The 17,702-nt window shown below is 45.5% G+C and overlaps 1 protein-coding gene across 1 annotated transcript in view; it reads right to left on the bottom strand.

Annotated features, from left to right (window-relative positions):
- The window catches only part of LOC126279094 (sodium-dependent noradrenaline transporter-like), a 393,514-nt gene that overhangs the window by 148,874 nt on the left and 226,938 nt on the right, over positions 1-17,702 (bottom strand). The window contains exon 5 of the mRNA XM_049979564.1: positions 13,777-13,916. Coding sequence (XP_049835521.1) covers positions 13,777-13,916 — 140 coding nt within the window. The remainder of the gene's footprint in view (positions 1-13,776; positions 13,917-17,702) is intronic.

Raw genomic sequence — 17,702 nt, forward strand, 5'->3', positions numbered from 1 at the left:
GGCGGCGGTGCACAAATGCTGCGCAGCTAGCGCCATTCGACGGCCAACACCGCGGTTCCTGGTGTGTCCGCTGTGCCGTGCGTGTGATCATTGCTTGTACAGCCCTCTCGCAGTGTCCGGAGCAAGTATGGTGGGTCTGACACACCGGTGTCAATGTGTTCTTTTTTCCATTTCCAGGAGTGTACTAACAAGCAGGCTCGTAGTGCCAAGTTCTTTGTAAATTTGGATCGAATTTGTAGTTACTGAAATAACATCAGATACCCTTTCAATCTGTCAAGTTTCATTTCGTTTCCTCCTCGTCTTCTGAGTAGTTGACTTCTTTTGTCCTGCAGTGAATTAGGGGATGTGAAAGACACTACGAGCTACCGCCAGTACCTGGTAAATTCAGAGGAATAATTGCTGCTGGGAAACCTTTCGGTCCATAAGTTTGTGGCCCACGAAACTCTTATGTTCCTAACGTTTCACCCAGAACTAATCTTCGGAGGCGTTGCTCCTCCGTTTGAGTCTTGCCTCCGATGTCCGGCGCAGTACCGGATGAAACATTAGGAACAGAAGGGTTTCGTGGGTCACGACCTTTATACCGCCAAAGGTTTACCAACAGCAGTCACCCGGCCGTGAAAGCCTTCATTCTATGGCCAGAGGAGTAAGCTGAGGGCACTGTCGATAGGCCTGTGTAGTGCAGTTAATGTGGTATTCCCCCCCCTCCCCCATCTATTGACTGACGCAGCGTCCCAGTTAACAGGTGACCAAGGCGGGCCAGGGGGCGGTAAGCGGCTGAAAACGACGTAGTTTGATAGATGCCTTGATGCAGTTTGATAGATGCGCTCGGACTGCGCATTGGCGGAGCTCTGCTCACGAAAGCGAGGGATCCACCTGATAATTCTCTCCTGCACACAATTTTAGCTTGGAACAAAATATTTAACAGCCTCTTGTCTGAATAAGACACTTGAGTTTACTTCGTTTGTAGTTGTGGTAATACAACGAAGAGGAAGCAGAAATCCTGCATGTAGCATTGTATTTTGAAAGTAAAATTTCTGTTGCTGTTTCGAATATTACTGGAGAGGCGGTGGAAACTATATCTGCACAAGGTGAGGGAGTCAAGCGGGAAGATGAAAGAAAAATAGCAGAAATTGAAGGTTTAAATTTTTTTTTGACGTGACTCTAGTGTACGCGAGTGGAAATTAATAGTTTACCTTCAAAATGTCACTTTTGGAATATGTTTTTGTACAAACTGTCGAAGTCCTATAGTTTTCTGCACTACCACCTCTTTTCCTTGTAGTGATACCAGTGGCCTCAAGGTATCTCACCTAATGGTTGATAGTGCTGGAAATGCCATGGGAACCTGTGGGGATAAATTAAACTCTCTACAGAAAGCGCACTGAGCTCCAACAAGCCTATTTGAGTGTTTGCAATATGCCCATACAGCAGATACATTGCACCTGGCAAGCGCTCTATCGCTACTAAAATTCCCAACACTGCAGCCAAGCATTTCTCAACTGTTCCTGTTTGTCTACCTCGTCCTGGAATAATCTTTATACCAGTGTACAGGTGAGCAGGTGGAATGTGCGGAAAATAGATTTTTTTAAAATTTTTATTCTTCAGTCAGTGAAGTTTTCTTGTAAGCTGTGGCAGGGCCTGAGCTAGTTGATACTACGTATCAGCCGGATATCAGATATCTCACGCCATGTGCACGTGATAGAAGAGGGAACTCCGCCCATAACGCTGACGAAGTAACGCTTCGCCTAAGCGTTACTGAAGCTGTAACGCGCCCAAGATAAGGATCAGTATAGCAAACCAGCCAATCAAGGGCACGGGAATGGTCACGTAGGTCCCAGGGCCTGGGCTGAGGGAAGCGGCGGAGTTTAGCCGTCAGCTTCTCTTCGCAGCCACCTCTCGACCTCAACAGATCCCTCCTCCGCATCTCTCGAACTTGAGATGTCCGCAAAGTACACCGGTGGCCTCCATAGGTACGCTTGTATCCCTTAGGAGTAGGAAAAAGCCTAACAAAGTGATCAGTTTCAATAGAAAACTTTTGCATTTGTCATTTTCCTCTCCATCCACCCAGAAATAGCCGTTCACCCATCCGCCCCTCACAATCTTCCTACTGGTCAGCAAGTACGGCTCGCAGACCAGGTTCGTTGTAAAAAACGAAGCATTGTAATTAAATTCTAGTAGGTGTTCTCAGTGTCGTTGTTGCATTCTCTCTTCGTCGAGAACATTGAACACAACAAACCCATCACAAGACTTCGTGGTTATTCATATAATTACAGTTACACTGAAGAGCCAAAGAAACTGGTACATCTTCCTAATATCTTGTAGGGCTCCCTCCAGCAAGAATCTTTCAGTGCTGTCCATAAATCCGTAGGAGTACGAGGTACGAGGGGGTGGAGATCTATTCTGAACAGCACGTTGCGATGCATCCCAGATACGCTCAATAATGTTCATGTTTGGGGAGTTTGGTGGCCAGCGGAAGTGTCCAAACTCAGAAGAGTGCCCCTGGAGTCACTCTGTAGCAATTTAGGACATGTGGGGTTCTGCTGAAATTGCCCAAGTTCGTCGGAATGGATAATATATATGAAAGGATGCCGGTGACGAGACAGGGTGCTTCCGTATGTGTCACCTGTCAGAGTCGTATCTCTACGTATCAGGGGCCCTGTATCACTCCACGTGCCTGCGCCCGCACCATTACAGAGCCTCCACCAGCTTGAACAATCACCTGCTGACATACAGGGTCCATGAATTCATGAGGTTGTCTCCATATCCGTACTCGTCCATCCGCTCGATAATAATTGAAATGAGACTCGTCTGAGTAGGCAACAAGTTTCCAGTCATGAACAGTCCAATGTCGGTGTTGACGAGCCCAGGCGAAGCATCGTGCAGTCATTAACGATACACGACAAGGCCTTCGGCTCCGAAAGCCCATATCGATGATGTTTCGTTGAATGGATCACACGCAGACACCTGTTAATGGCCCAGCACTGAAATCTGCAGCAATATGCAGGAGGGTTGACCTTCTGTCACGTTGAATGATTCTCTTCAGTCGTAGATGGCTCTGTTCTTGCAGGATTTTTTTCGGCCGCAGCGATGTCGGAGATTTGATGTTTTGCTGGATTCCTAATATTCACGGTACACTCGTGAAATGGTCGTACGGGTAAATCCCTAGCGTGGAGATGCTGTGTCCCATCTCTCGAGCGCCGATTATACCACCACGTTCAAACTCTCTTAAATCTTGGTAATCTGCCATTGTAGCAACAGTAACCAATCTAGAAACTGCGCCACACACTTGTCTTATATAGGCGCTGCTGACTGCAGTGCCATTTTCTGCCCGTTTACGTATGTCGGTATTTGAATACGCGTGCCTATACTAGTTTCTTTGGCGCTTCATTGTATTTCACGTATGTACGAGTATAAATAATTTTCTGTCCTATGGAGGAAAGCTGCAAAAACATTAAGACGTAGAGTGTCTTTAAATGCGTACATTTTAGGTTAGGCTTTACCGTGACTGTTGCTGATATCGAATGAAACAAGTTTATTGTTGCCAGTCACTGTTTATTTACATCCACAACGCGTTTAGAAGGTTTACACTTCCATCATCAGGTGAACTGACATGTGTTAGTACGACATGTGTGTGTGTGTGTGTGTGTGTGTGTGTGTGTGTGTGTGTGTGTGTGTGTGTGTGTGTTGCGTTACAGCTTTGGTGTAACTAACAATTTGTCCATTTTATTTGGACTGTTGAGCTCCGTGGCTGTGGATTTCACTGAAAAAATACGGCAACCAGCCACTTTTTAATGCGTTTTTTTTTATTTACGCCAATATGCATTTCGGGTTTGCACCGATCTTCAGCTGGTGTAACTTGTGGCACTGCCTAATGTTGAAACAGAAACAGTATTTCAGAACATGGGTTTCAGGAGGTTTTTGACTAAAAACTAAACGTATATGTAAATGTGAAAATAAACTAAAACAGAATACCTCCAGAGGTCACATGCTCCTTCATCTGTTATGATACATCATATGTAAACTTCCATACTTTGTAAAAAAGATGCTGTCTGGAAACTACTATGTGCAGAGAGCATGTAGCAAAAGAGAAACAATAACTCGAAATACAAAGAATATATGGGAAAACAACACTGCTATTTCAGAATAAGTTTTGAACTATTGTGGAGATCTTTGTGTTAATGAATACATGCTTTCTATTAAATATTTCAGTGAACTCGAACGTAGTCTAGTGGTTACAAACGCCACTTTATGGCACTGACGTGTGCTTGAGTTTGGTTCAAGTACTTTAGGACCACAGATGTGAAATGTCCTCATTGCAAGCAATTGCTTGCCAATTACACCTGTTGCTGGGCGACGGATGGCACACCTGCGGAAAGTACGGACGAGAATTCTTGCAGGAAGGCCGAATCTACTTCCTGTATTTACAGCTGCATCCGTATTTCGCAAGCCACCCTATGGAGCATGGCGGAGGCTAACTTGTACCACTTCGAGGCATTTACTTTCCTGTTCCAATGGAAAACAGAGCAAGAGAAAGACGACTGCCTACATACCTCCGTACAAGCCCTAATTTATCTTATATTCTTGGTGCTTACGGGGAATGTACGTTGGCGGTAAGGGAATCGTTCTGCTACGGACTTCAAAAGCTGGTTCCCTAAATCTTTTCAATAGTTTTTCGCAAAAAGAACGTCATGTTCCCTCAGGGGGTTTCCATTTGAGTTCCCGAAGCATCTCAGTAACACTCGCGTGTTGTCCAAACCTACCAGTAACAAATCCATCAGCCCGCCTCTGAACTGCTTCGACCTATCTTCCTTTTATCCGACATGATGGGAATGCCTAACAGTCGAGCAGTTCTCAAGAATGGATTGCACTGATCTACTTTGTAGATGAACTACTCTTTCCCAGGATTATACCAATAAGCCGAGGTTGGCAATTCGCTTCCCCTGCTATCGCCCTTTTGTACTTGTTCCATTCCAAATCGCCTTGCAACTTACCCCTACATATTTAATCGACGTCATTCTGTCAAGCGGCACTCTACCCACCCTGTATTCGTACATTGAATGATTGTTTTTCGTGATCATCTGCATACACTTACATTTTCTCTACATTTAGAGCAAGCCGTCATTCATCACACCAAACTAAAAATTTAGAAAGTCATCTTGTATACTCCTACAGCCACTCAACGGTGACTCCTCACCATACACCACGGCATCATCAGCAAACAGCCGCAAATTGCTGCTCACCTTTTCTGTCAGATCGTTTGTGTATGAAGAGATTAAGAGAGGGCGCTCATCACGATACCCTTGTCTCTAATGAATACTCGCTGCCGAGGACAGCATTCTGGGTTCTCTTACTTGAGAAGTGTTCGAGCCACTCGCATATCAGGCGATTAAAAAAAAATGGAACGCGTCAAAAAACCGGACTACAGTATGAACAAGCCATATGCTGGAAATGGTGAAGTCGAGTTTCGTTAATGGTTCTCTTCATTCGGAAGCCGATCTCTATGTGCGAAAGATTATGCTAAATGGAAACGGAAGCAAAAATAGTCCTTAAGAATAGAAAAGTGCGTACTATAATTATTGTTAATATTATATTATTAAGGTTTCACTCTTTTACAGATAATTTTCTGACAGATTAAAGCTTTGTGTCAAGGTGCAGCTCGGGCCTAGGCCTTCTGCGGGCTTTCACCAACTCTGCCCTCCGTCAACTCTCTACGGTCTGAATCTAAGCTTCAATGTTATGGTGACTCTAGGCCTCTCTTCCAAATTCCACAGATGTTCACTGTTTGTACCGTTCTACTGTAACAAGACAATGACAAAAAGAATACGACGTAGAATATACTAGCCGCAGAGAAGGATATTTGTCGAGGATGACGATGTGCCAACAAAAGTGCCGACTATGCTGGAAGGTGCTGGGGAGAGGTACTAGCAGTCTGCAGCACTGAGGAAAGGCAGAGATGGGGCTGGAGTGCCGCTCCGGTACACACAACGATTATTAATTTGAAAGGAAGATCCAGAGTAGTAAAACCTATCCTCCACTATAGTCTTTGTCACAAGAGTGATAGTCTAAGAAAGCTTGAAAGAGAACGTCAACGAAATTTACAGGAGTAGGAGAAAGTCGTTGAGATGTTACAGTCTTGAGCTGTGTCCTGTGAGTAAACAGTACGTGAAAGTATCAGTAGGCGAAAAGCAAAACTCTAATTTCTTGTTTTCCTATAGCTGCAGTTTTAATTTGTTTACAGTTTCTTCATCTAATGAGCTTCTCAGATGACTGAACACCTTGCTCTATTTATGTGTCACGAACCAATAAAGGCAAGAAAAATTAGACTGAAATATACAATCCTCTCTCTGCCTTGCGTGCTGACCGCCAGAATTAAGAAGCAACAGTAGAATCAAGTCCATAAGTTATTGTTCCTTCGAGATCCATGAAACGACACTACGACTTCCTCTCCCATATCAACCTCTTCATCAGTCCCTGTAACTTAGAACTACTTAAACCTAACTACCCTAAGGACATCACACACATCCACACGTAGCGGTCGCGCTGTTCCAGACTGTACCGTCTAGAACCGCTCGGCCACATTGAGAAGTTAAGTCCCATAGTGTTTAGAACCATTAACCATTTTTGATATTCGTTGGCTATATTACTATCTCGGTCCTCTCCTATAGCTTCCATCTTCTACATCTCCCTGTAGTATCATGGATACTCTTTGTTCTTTGAACAAATGTGCTGTCATTCTGTCCGTTCTTCCAGTCAAGTTTTCCACATATTCCTTTCAATCCAGGTTCTACGGAGAACATGTTCATTTCCTATCACATCAGTAGACTTAATTTTCAACACCCTTCTACGGTACCTCATCTCAAACCCTTCGATTCTCTTCTTTTCCAGTTTTCCTACAGTCCTTGATCCACATCCATACAATGTTGCGCTTCAGAAATTTCTTCTTCAAAATTAGGCCTACGTTTCGTATACTTCTTTTGCTCATGAATTCCCTCGCATTAGTTGCTTTTATGCCCTCTTTGCGCCGTTGCCATATGTTATTTGGCTTCCAAGGTTGCATAATTCATTCACTTGGCGTATTTCGTGCTCCCCAATTCCGATGTTAAGCTTAGCGCTCTTCGGTTTAGTCTAATTCGTAGTGTGTGATCGCTCGACTGATCACTCCTTTCAACAGGTCATGCAGTTCTTCCTCACTTCCACTGAAGATAGGGAAGTCATAAGCGAATGTTCTTATTAGCGTCCCTACACCGTGAATTTGAATCCTACTCCCGAAATTTTACTTCGTCTTCGGCGTGTACACTGAAGCGTAAGTGTGAAAGACTACACCCCTGTCTTCTGCCCTTTCTAGTTCGAGCATTTCGTTTTTCGTGTTCCATTCATATTTTCCCTCTGGTTCTTGTACATATTGTACGTTAACCGTCTTTCCCTACAGTTTACACCTATCTTCCTGAGACTTTCTACTGTTTTACACCATTTTATTTTGCCAAACGCCTTCTCTAGGTCGATAAATCCTACTAAGAGGTCTCTATTTTTTTAAACTGTTGTTTCCATTTCCAAGCGTAACGTTAGAATTTCATCTTTCGTACCTTTAGCATTCCGAAAGCCAAACTGGTCGTCATCTAACAGATCTTCAATGTTCTTTTTCATTCTCCTGTATATTATTCTTTTCAGCAACTTCATTGTTTTTCATTAGTGTCACCGATTTGCGATGGTTTTCGCAATTATCTGCCCTTGTTGTCTTGTGAATTGAGTAGGTGATATTTTTTCGAAAGTTGGTCATATGCCTCTAGAGCAAGGAATTGTACAGATCAACTTGAAAAGACTTTTGGTTGCCACTGCTCTCAATGATTTTAGGAATTTCGAAAGAATCTTGTTATTCCTACCGTTTTTTTTAATCACAAGTTTTCCAAAGCAATGTTAAACTCTGACCCGAATACTGGATCCCCTTTGTCTTTAAAATCGATTCTCGTTTCTCCTTCCATCATGTTATCAGACAAATCCTCCCTCTCATATAATGTTTGTTTTCTTTACACTCAGGCACTCTCTTTTTCGCGTTGAACGGTTGAATTTCTGTTGGACTCTTAATTTTGAAGCCTTTGCCTTTAATTTCACCATAGGTTGTTTTGAGTTTCTTATATTCTGAAGCTGTACTTCCAACGAAAATTTCTTTTTCGACTTCTTCACATTTTTCTTGTAGCGATTTCGCCTTGGCTTCCCTGCATTTGCTGTTTATTTCACTTCCAATTGACTTATATTGCTTCTCATGATTTTTCTATCATTTCCTTCTTTCGACGATCTATTGATCTCTTCTTTTATCCACGGTTTCATCGCGGTTTTGTTTGTTGTGCCTATGTTTGTTTGTTCAAATTCTATGATTTTCCATCTTAGATATGTCCGTTCCTTTCCAGTTTACTGCCTTTTGTTGTATTCATTATTGCAGTATCTACAGCGTTAGAGAACTTCAAAGGTACCTCACCGTGCCTCTGTATTTCAGTTTTCCATCTATTTCCACATAGACCCTACCAACCGATTCTCTCACACTTCGGCCATTAGTAAATACTGATATGGTTATACACTGATGTGGTTATACATTGTGCTGACAAAAGTCATGGGATACGTCTCAATGTCTCGTCTGGCTTCCTTTCGCCGTAGTGCAGCAACTCGAAGTGGCATGAACTGAACAAATCGTCGGAAGGCTCCTGCAGAAATATTGAGCCACGCTGCCTCTATAGCCATCCATAACTGCGAAAGTGTTTCCGGTGCAGGATTTTGTGCCCATGAATGTTCGACGGGATTCATCTCGGTCGATTTGGGTAGCCCAATCATTCACTCGAATTGTCCAGAATGTTCTTCAAACCAATCGCGTACAGTTATGGCCCTGTGATATGGCGCATTGTCATCCATAAAAATTCCAGCGCTGTTTGAGAACATGAAGTCTATGAATGGCTGCAAATGGTCTCCATGAAGCCGAGCATAACCATTTCCAGGTTCAGTTGCACCAGAGGACCCAGTCCATTCCATGAAAACACAGCTTACACCACTATGGAGCCACCACCAGCTTGCACAGTGTCTTGTTGAGAACTTGTGTCTATGACGTAGTGGAATCTGCGCCACACTCGAACCCTACCTACCGTCAGTTCTTGCCAACTGAAATCTGGACTCATCTGACCAGGGCATGGTTTTCCAGTCGTCCAGGCTGCAACCAATATGGTCACGAGCCCATAAGAGGCGCTACAGGCGATGTCCTAAAGTTAGCAAAGGCACTCGTGTCGATCGTCTGCTGCCATAGGCCATTAGCGCCAAATCTCGCCGCACCTTCCTAACGGATACGTTCGTCGTACGTCCCACATTGATTTCTGCGGGTATTTCACACAGTGCTGCTTGTCTGTTAGCACTGACTACTCCATGCAGACGCCGTTGCTCTCGATCGTTAAATGCGGGCTGTCGGCCACTGCGTTGTCCGTGGTCAGAGTTAATGCCTGAAATTTGGTATTCTCGGCGCACTCTTGACGCTGTGGATCTCGGAATACTGAATTCTCTAATGATTTCCGAAATGGAATGTCCGATGCGTCTAGCTCCAACTAGCACTCCACATTCAAAGTCTGTTAATTCCCGTCGTGCGGCCATAGTCTGTCGGAAACCTTTTCCCCATGAATCACCTGAGTACAAATGACAGCTCTGACTATGCTCGGTCATTTTATACCCTATGTACACGATACTACCGCTGTGCAAGTCGCTATCCCATGTCTTTTGTGAGCACAGTGTATATCTGCTCCTGGGTATACCTTACCATCCGATATCCGACCGCAGTCTCTGGCTGATGACGTCGTTATCTAGGTGGAAACCTCCCGCGTGTCCTCCATGTATACCTCCTCCTCCGCCTGCCGTGGTTTTTGAACAGTGCATTCGCTAGCACTAACTGAAAATTATTGGAAAACTCACTTGGTCGTTCCTCGCTTTTGTACCTACTACCGATCCCGTGTTATCCCAGAAGTCAGTTTTTTGTTCCTTCCCCTATTACAGCATTACATTCAGCCATGATGCTCTTTTATCCGTCAAACATAGGCAAATAATTTCTCTATCTCTTTATCATCTGCTTGTGACTTCGGCATGTGTATCGGAACTATTGTTGTTGGTGTTGATCTGCTGTCAGTTCTGATGAGAACAATCCTGTCACTGAAATGTTCACAGTAACTCACTCTCTGGCCTATCTTCCTGGTCATAACGAATCCTACTCTCATTATATCATTTTCTGCTGCTGTTGATATTACCCTATACTCGTCTGAGCAGAAGATCTTATCTTCTTTCCATTTTACTCCACTGACTCCGCTGTGTCTAGATATAGCCTTTGTATTTACCTTTCAGATTTTCTAGCTTGCCTACCAGATTCAAATTTCTGACATTCAGTGTCCTGACTCCTAGAATGTTGCCCACCGTTGGTTATTCAATTGTTTTCTCAGGTTCACCTCCCCCTCTGCTGCCCCCTCCCAAAGATTCGAATGGGTGGCGACTCCAGAATCATTTGGCAATGGACAGATCATTGCGAAACTTTTCCAATAAAGGAAACATGTCCTGTGGATACATATGGCGTGTCTTTAAAACAGTAGTTTCGATTTTCTTCTGAATCTTCAGACCATTGATAATTGCTGATTATTTGCAGGTTATTATAGGGATAGTTTCCCATTCCAAAGTAAATTGGTTGCTCTGAACCTGTCTGCTCTTCGTTCCCTTTGACAATATCATTGCCCGACCGTGGTGGCTACTTACGCAGGAAATCTTAGCCCGACTTTATTGCTGGTTTCTATTAACAATTAGGCAATGACTCGGATCAAACGCGGGACTCAGGATGATTTGATTACTAGTAAAAGACGTTATTATTATACACAGACGTTATTATTATACACATGGCGGCATAGCGTTACTCCTATCTACTGGGTGCAGTTTCGCTGAATTTATAAAATTTTGAATATCCAGTAATATATAAGGGGCGACCAAAACGTTCCAGTTCGAAGGCTGTTCAAACCAGAATCGGTCTGCCACTCAGTCAAAAACGACGGGAGCATTGAGGCAATCATCCCACCGACGGACGTAATTAAAGATAGCCGTTTCGTAAAACTCCGCGTCCTGTTGCGTGAAGAAGTCCGTAATCTGCCTGCTGAACGTCCTGGGCCGACGTGAATCGTCCACCCTTCAAGGCCTTTTTTAAGGAACCGAAGGCGTGAGAACTACATGGGTAGAAACCAGGACTATAGGGCGGGTGTTCGAGTGTCTCGCACTTGAGTTGACGCCTCTTGTGCGTTACGACATTTGCGATATGGGGACGTGCGTTGTCATGGAGCAGCAACACAGAGTGTGGCAGATTTCGGGAAAAATGCTGCCCCACCCGCATTCAGGCAAAGAGGCATCCGATTTGCTTTTTGTTCGGCATTCAACGCCCGGCGTATGCACTGGCGGCAGACCTTACGGTAGCCTGTGTCCTACGCTACCCAAGCTGTTGTTGAGGTACTTTTCTAGCGCACGAATGGTTATGTGATATCCTCCCTAATCGCTTGATCAACTGCCCACTAGTTACTGTCCGTAATGGACGACGCTGGCATCCCATATCTACGGGCATCTTGTGTCGAATCGGGACCAGCAGAGACCATAGCGCACCATTCCACAACGGCGGTTTTTCACAGATACGTTACCCCACACACATTCTTCATCTCCGCAGGATGTCTACCGGTGTTTATCCTTGTGGAGTGAAGAAAAGAACAAATGCATGTTGGTCCTGTTTGGATGCGTTTGGTAATAACGTTTCTCCATTTACCTCATGCAACTCGGAAAGATACGAATGCTGCAGTAATCCCTTTCCTAGATGTCGGTGCTTATATACCCACGTCGGAGTTGCGCTACGTCGCATGTACGCTACAGCACCGCCCTCAAACGGAAACTTTTTGATCACCCTTTATAGTAAATATTCTGCCAATTGGACATTTGCAACAGTGACGGAAGTTGGAGAAAAATGGTTCAAATGACTCTGAGCACTACGGGACTTGGCTGCTGAGGTCATCAGTCGCCTAGAACTTAGAACTATTTAAACCTAACTAACCTAAGGACATCGCAAACATCTAAGCCCGAAGCAGGATTCAAACCTGCGACCGTAGCGGTCACGCGGTTCCAGACTGTAACGCCTAGAACCGCTCGGCCACCCGGCCGCCGAAGCTGAAGAAATGATTTAATATTTGTGTCAAGGCCGGGACATGAATCTGGGTCTTCTTGCTTGCTAGGCAGGAATGCTAACCAGTAAACCAACACAACACTGGTATTATTGCAGAACTGACTGCCCAAGTCGAGTTCCTTCCCAACACAAACCTCATTTCATTTCTACTGCTTATTTTCCCCTTCGAAGATAGTTGGGGAGAGAGCATTGGACGTCGGTAGTCCGTACAGGAAAGTTAGCCATCGTGCTGTGGCTAGCGTTCCTGTCTAGTAACCGAGAAGACATAGGTTCAGTTCCTGCCTGTGGCAAATACTTTAGTTTAATTTTTCGTCTTCATCTACATCTGCATCTACATACATACTCCGCAATCCACCATACGGTGCGTGGCGGAGGGTACCTCGTACCACAACCAGCATCTTCACTCCCTGTTCCACTCCCAAACAGAAAGAGGGAAAAATGACTGCCTGTATGCCTCTGTACGAGCCCTAATCTCTCTTATCTTATCTTCGTGGTCTTTCTGCGAAATGTAAGTTGGCGGCTGTAAAATTATACTGCAGTCAGCCTCAAATTCTGGTTCTCTAAATTTTCTCAGTAGCGATTCACGGAAAGAACGCCTCCTTTCCTCTAGAGACTCCCACCCGAGTTCCTGAAGCATTTCCGTAACACTCGCGTGATGATCAAACATACCAGTAACTAATTTAGCAGCCCGCCTTTGAATTGCTTCTATGTCTTCCCTCAATCCGACCTGATAGGGATCCCAAACGCTCGAGTAGTACTCAAGAATAGGCCGTATTAGTGTTTTATAAGCGGTCTCCTTTACAGATAAACCACATCTTCCCAAAATTCTACCAATGAACCGAAGACGACTATCTGCCTTCCTCACAACTGCCATTACATGCTTGTCCCACTTCATATCGCTCTGCAATGTTACGCCCAACGACGTGGCTGTGTCAAGCGCTACACTACTAATGGAGTATTCAAACATTACGGGATTCTTTTTCCTATTGATCTGCATTAATTTACACTTATCTATATTTAGAGTTAGCTGCCATTCTTTACACCAATCACAAATCCTGTCCAAGTCATCTTGTATCCTCCTACAGTCACTCAACGACGACACATTCCCGTACACCACAGCATCATCAGCAAACAGCCGCACATTGCTATCCGCCCTATCCAAAAGATCATTTATGTAGACAGAAAACAACAGCGGACCTACCACAATTCCCTGGGGCACTCCAGATGATACCCTCACCTCCGATGAACACTCACCATCGAGGATAGCGTACTGGGTTCTATTACATAAGAAGTCATTATCGTAGATAAAGATGAGACTCAAATGTCTCAAGGAAAATTTTATTACATAAAAGGAATTGGGTATTCGTCACGTACTCTAACTTTAACGGCCAGCAGAGTATTTATAATGGTCAAAGCTCATAAAGTCGTTCACAGTGACGGCACTGACCTGACTGCATTCATGAAAATGTGTTTTGACTGGCGCGCACTACTCTGCTCCTGAGTAAGTCACAATGGAAAAGCGGCTCGCTGTCGCTCGCCTCCCCCCCAGCAGATGACAGTACCTGGGTGTCGGCCAGCCTGGAGAGCTCGGGGTGCAGGTAGTAGGAGATGCCCGACAGCGCCCCCGGCAGCATTAGGCCGCGCACCAGCAGGATGGACAGCACCACGTACGGTAGCGTCGCCGTCGCCCACACCACCTTGCCTGCGAACACAGTAGGCTTCGCTGCAGGGAGTTTCCTTCACCACAGCCTCCCTGTGCAGTGTCTGATCAGCACTATCTGGACACTCGCCAGTATAAAAGGACGCACAGAGTATTGCGTTATCAGGTAGACCAGGGTGGGAAGAAGGTATCTATGTATCAGAATATCGATATTTATAGGTATTATATCGACATACGCAGCAGAAACCTATCGAATAATTGATACTTTACACCGAATATCGAAAGCGATACTTTCACAATCTGTCTTCTCTTGGTTCATAGGCACTGTAGTTCTCATCAACAGATTTCTTGCCTTTTACGACTACTACCAATCTTTGAAATCTGACAGTAAATGCCTTGTTGTTGTTGTCTTCAGTCCTGAGACTGTTTTGATGCAGCTCTGCATGCTACTCTATCCTGTGCAAGCTTCTTCATCTCCCAGTACTTACTGCAACTTACATCCTTCTGAATCTGCTTAGTGTATTCATCTCTTGGTCAATTTACAAATTGTAAATAGCCTTTCGCTCCCTGTATTTTACCCCTTGCACCTTTAGAATCTGAAAGAGAGTATTCCTGTCAACATTGTCGAAAGCTTTCTCTAAGTCTATAAATGCTAGAAACGTAGGTTTGCCTTTCCTTAATCTATTTTCTAAGCTAAGTCGTAGAGTCAGTATTGCCTCACGTGTTCCAACATTTCTGCGGAATCGAAACTGATCTTCCCCGAGGTCGGCTTCTACCAGTTTTTCCATTCGTCTGTAAAGAATTCGCGTTAGTATTTTGCAGCCGTGACTTATTAAACTGATAGTTCGGTAATTTTCACATCTGTCAACACCTGCTTTTTTGGGATTGGAATTATTATATTCTTCTTGAAGTCTGAGGGTATTTCGGCTGTCTCATACATCTTGCTCACCAGATGGTAGAGTTTTGTCACTACAGACGTGCACCAGATCTGAACATGAATGTATCTGTACTGTCTATCAATGAAAGTTTGATACTTCTGTGTGTCATTTCTGCCATTGCAAATGATAGTAAGGAAATCGCCACTCCCTGATCCCAACTATGACGGAGAAAGTGAGATTCCACAAACACTACATCCTGCATACATGACAATGTCATTTGCTCCAGCTATGATGACGTCGCTCTTGCTGACAATGGTACTCTTGCCCATTACGCCTCCTACAGTGGGGCCTCAGGGACGCTCGACCATGCCTGCCCCCTGATGGTTGGGGGCTCTCTTCGTGCTGCTTGCCTCACACTAGCTTTGGTAGCTATGACTTCCCATCCATCAGGGACTCTGGTCCCCTTCCCCCAGGTGGAGATGCGTCACCCTCATCTGGCATCTCATGTCAGGAAGGGCTTCCTTGCGACACTGCTCTCCAAGATTTCTGCCAGCCTACAATTGGATACAAGCCAGGGAATGAAGGAGCCACAGGCTACTGGTCATAGGGGTTCGTGACCTTCCACAATCCCTGAAACTCAGGGAAGCCGTTCCAGATATTTAAATCGCCTAAGGAGAAGAAAAACAAAAAGAAGTAGGTTCTGGTGTCCCCCATGCTGCCCAGTCCCACATGTTCTGCTGAGGTGGCCCCCTGAGACTGCAGATCGCACCACACAATGTGTCTCAGAACTTATGTGAGTTGATACTATAACCTCTCAAGCAAAGGCAGCAGGTGACCCTGGGGCACACCCTGCCTCCTTGGTTCCTTTATACACGCTACATACAGTAGCATGACTCTCCATTGGAATTATAGTAATTTTTTCTACCACATCGCCAAGCTATGACATCTCTTAATCTCCTCCCCTGATTCTTGCATTGCCCTTCAGGAAACGTGGTTTCCAGCAATGTGGATCCCTGCCCATCATGGGAACTAGGGAACTGTGCTAACTACAAAAGGACGTAGGGTGGAGTTTTCACATATGTTCTGGACTCTGTATATAGTGAACTAGTGCATCTTCATACAACTTTGGAGGCTGGGGCTGTTTGGGTAAGGGCATTTTAGGATTTTAAAATCTGTAATATTAACTCTCTCCAAACTGTGGAGTGCCTCAGAATATAGCGTCTGAATTTTTTCTCGGCTCTCCCCATCTTTCCACCTTCCCCAGTCTTGAGCAACTTCAATGCTCATAATGCTTTGTGGGATGGGACGAGACTGAAAACTTACTAGCAGATCTCGACCTCTGTTTCTTGAATAATGGTGCCCCCACACACTTTAGTGTTGCGCATGGAACTTACTCAGCCACTAATCTTTCTATTTGCAGCGCTGGTCTTCTCCCAACCATTCACTGGAGAGTCCACAATTACCTTTGAGGTAGTGACCAGCTTGTGATCTTCCTGTCCCTCCCTCAGTGTCACTTCCCTAGACGACCACCAAGATGGGCTCTCGGGCGCGTCTGCTGCAGTTTTATAGGGCTTTCGTCCGATCGCGTATTGACTATGCTTGCACCGTGTATGGGTCAGCAAGGTCTTCGTATCTGAAGATCCTTGACGCAGTACACCATGAGGGTATCAGGCTGGCCACTGGTGCCTTCCGTACCAGTCCCATCCCCAGCCTGTGTGCTGAGGCAGGGGAACCGCCGCTCGCCATCCAGCGGAAACTCCTCATGGTGCGACGGGTGTCATTTCCTTGCCTGTCCTACCTCCCCTGCGTACCCTACCGTTGCCCGACCGCCTATGGAACGTCTCTTTTCCAGTCGTCCCAGGGCAACAAAACCATTTGGGATTCGTGCCAAGCATTTGCTTGAGTCCCTTGGTGTGGAGCGTGTGGCCTCCCAACGACAAGGTTTTACTCGCCTGCCTCCCTGGTTGCTCCAGAGGCCCAGCATCCTTCTAGACTTGTCGGAGAACCGGAGGAACTGCACTCCGGCGTTTATTTTTACCTCCTTATTTTACGATATTTTAAACCAGCATCCGGACCATGTACCTGTATTCACAGATGGCTCTAAACAGGGGGACTCTGTTGGTTGTGCTGTTGTTTTCCCTGATCGAGTCGTCAAGTTACGGCTTCCTGTGGCGTTTACCATCCTCGATGCCGAATTGTTTGCAATCTTGCGGGCATTGGAGCAGATGAGATGTGTTACCAGTCTTAAGTTCCTCATCTTTTCTGATTCCCTGAGTGCCCTTCAGACCATGCAACACTTGTACCCAGCGGATACGGTCGTCCAGAACATCCATGATGCCCTACTCCACCTGCAACGGCAGGGGAAGGAGGTTTCTTTCTGCTGGGTGCCGCGGCACGTGGGTATTAGGGGAAACGAACTGGCGGATGTGGCTGCCAAAGATGCATGTTCCCTCCCTCACGTTGTTGAATGTGCCGTCCCCCTCCATGCTGTAACCTCCCTTTTGCGTTTTCGTGTTATGCATCAATGGGAAGAGGAGTGGTTGGCAGTTTCTGACAATAAGCTGCGTCTGGTGAAGGCCACTACGCGACCATGGCGTACGTCCTACTAGTCATACAGGCGGGATGAGGTTCTCCTCACTCGCCTCCGCATTGGACACAGTCCCTTCACGCATGGTTTTTTACTCCGGTGGGAGGACCCCCCAATCTGCAGTGCTTGTGGCGTCCAGATTACTGTCCGCCACATTTTACTTGACTGTCTTTTATTCTCTGACCAGAGGGCGGTGGTTTCCTTGCCACCGGATTTGCCCTCTATTTTGCAAGACGACGCAGCGACTGGTGGTTAAGGTCTTACGGTTTTGTGTCCTGTCCAATCTGTTGCCTCGGATTTTAGGGAGAAGGTTTTAATGTGCTGCTGGGTGACTGGCTCACCCAGGTTTTAGGTAAGAGGTCC

The sequence above is a fragment of the Schistocerca gregaria genome, chromosome 6, assembly GCF_023897955.1.
Source record: "Schistocerca gregaria isolate iqSchGreg1 chromosome 6, iqSchGreg1.2, whole genome shotgun sequence".
NCBI lineage: Eukaryota > Metazoa > Arthropoda > Insecta > Orthoptera > Acrididae > Schistocerca > Schistocerca gregaria.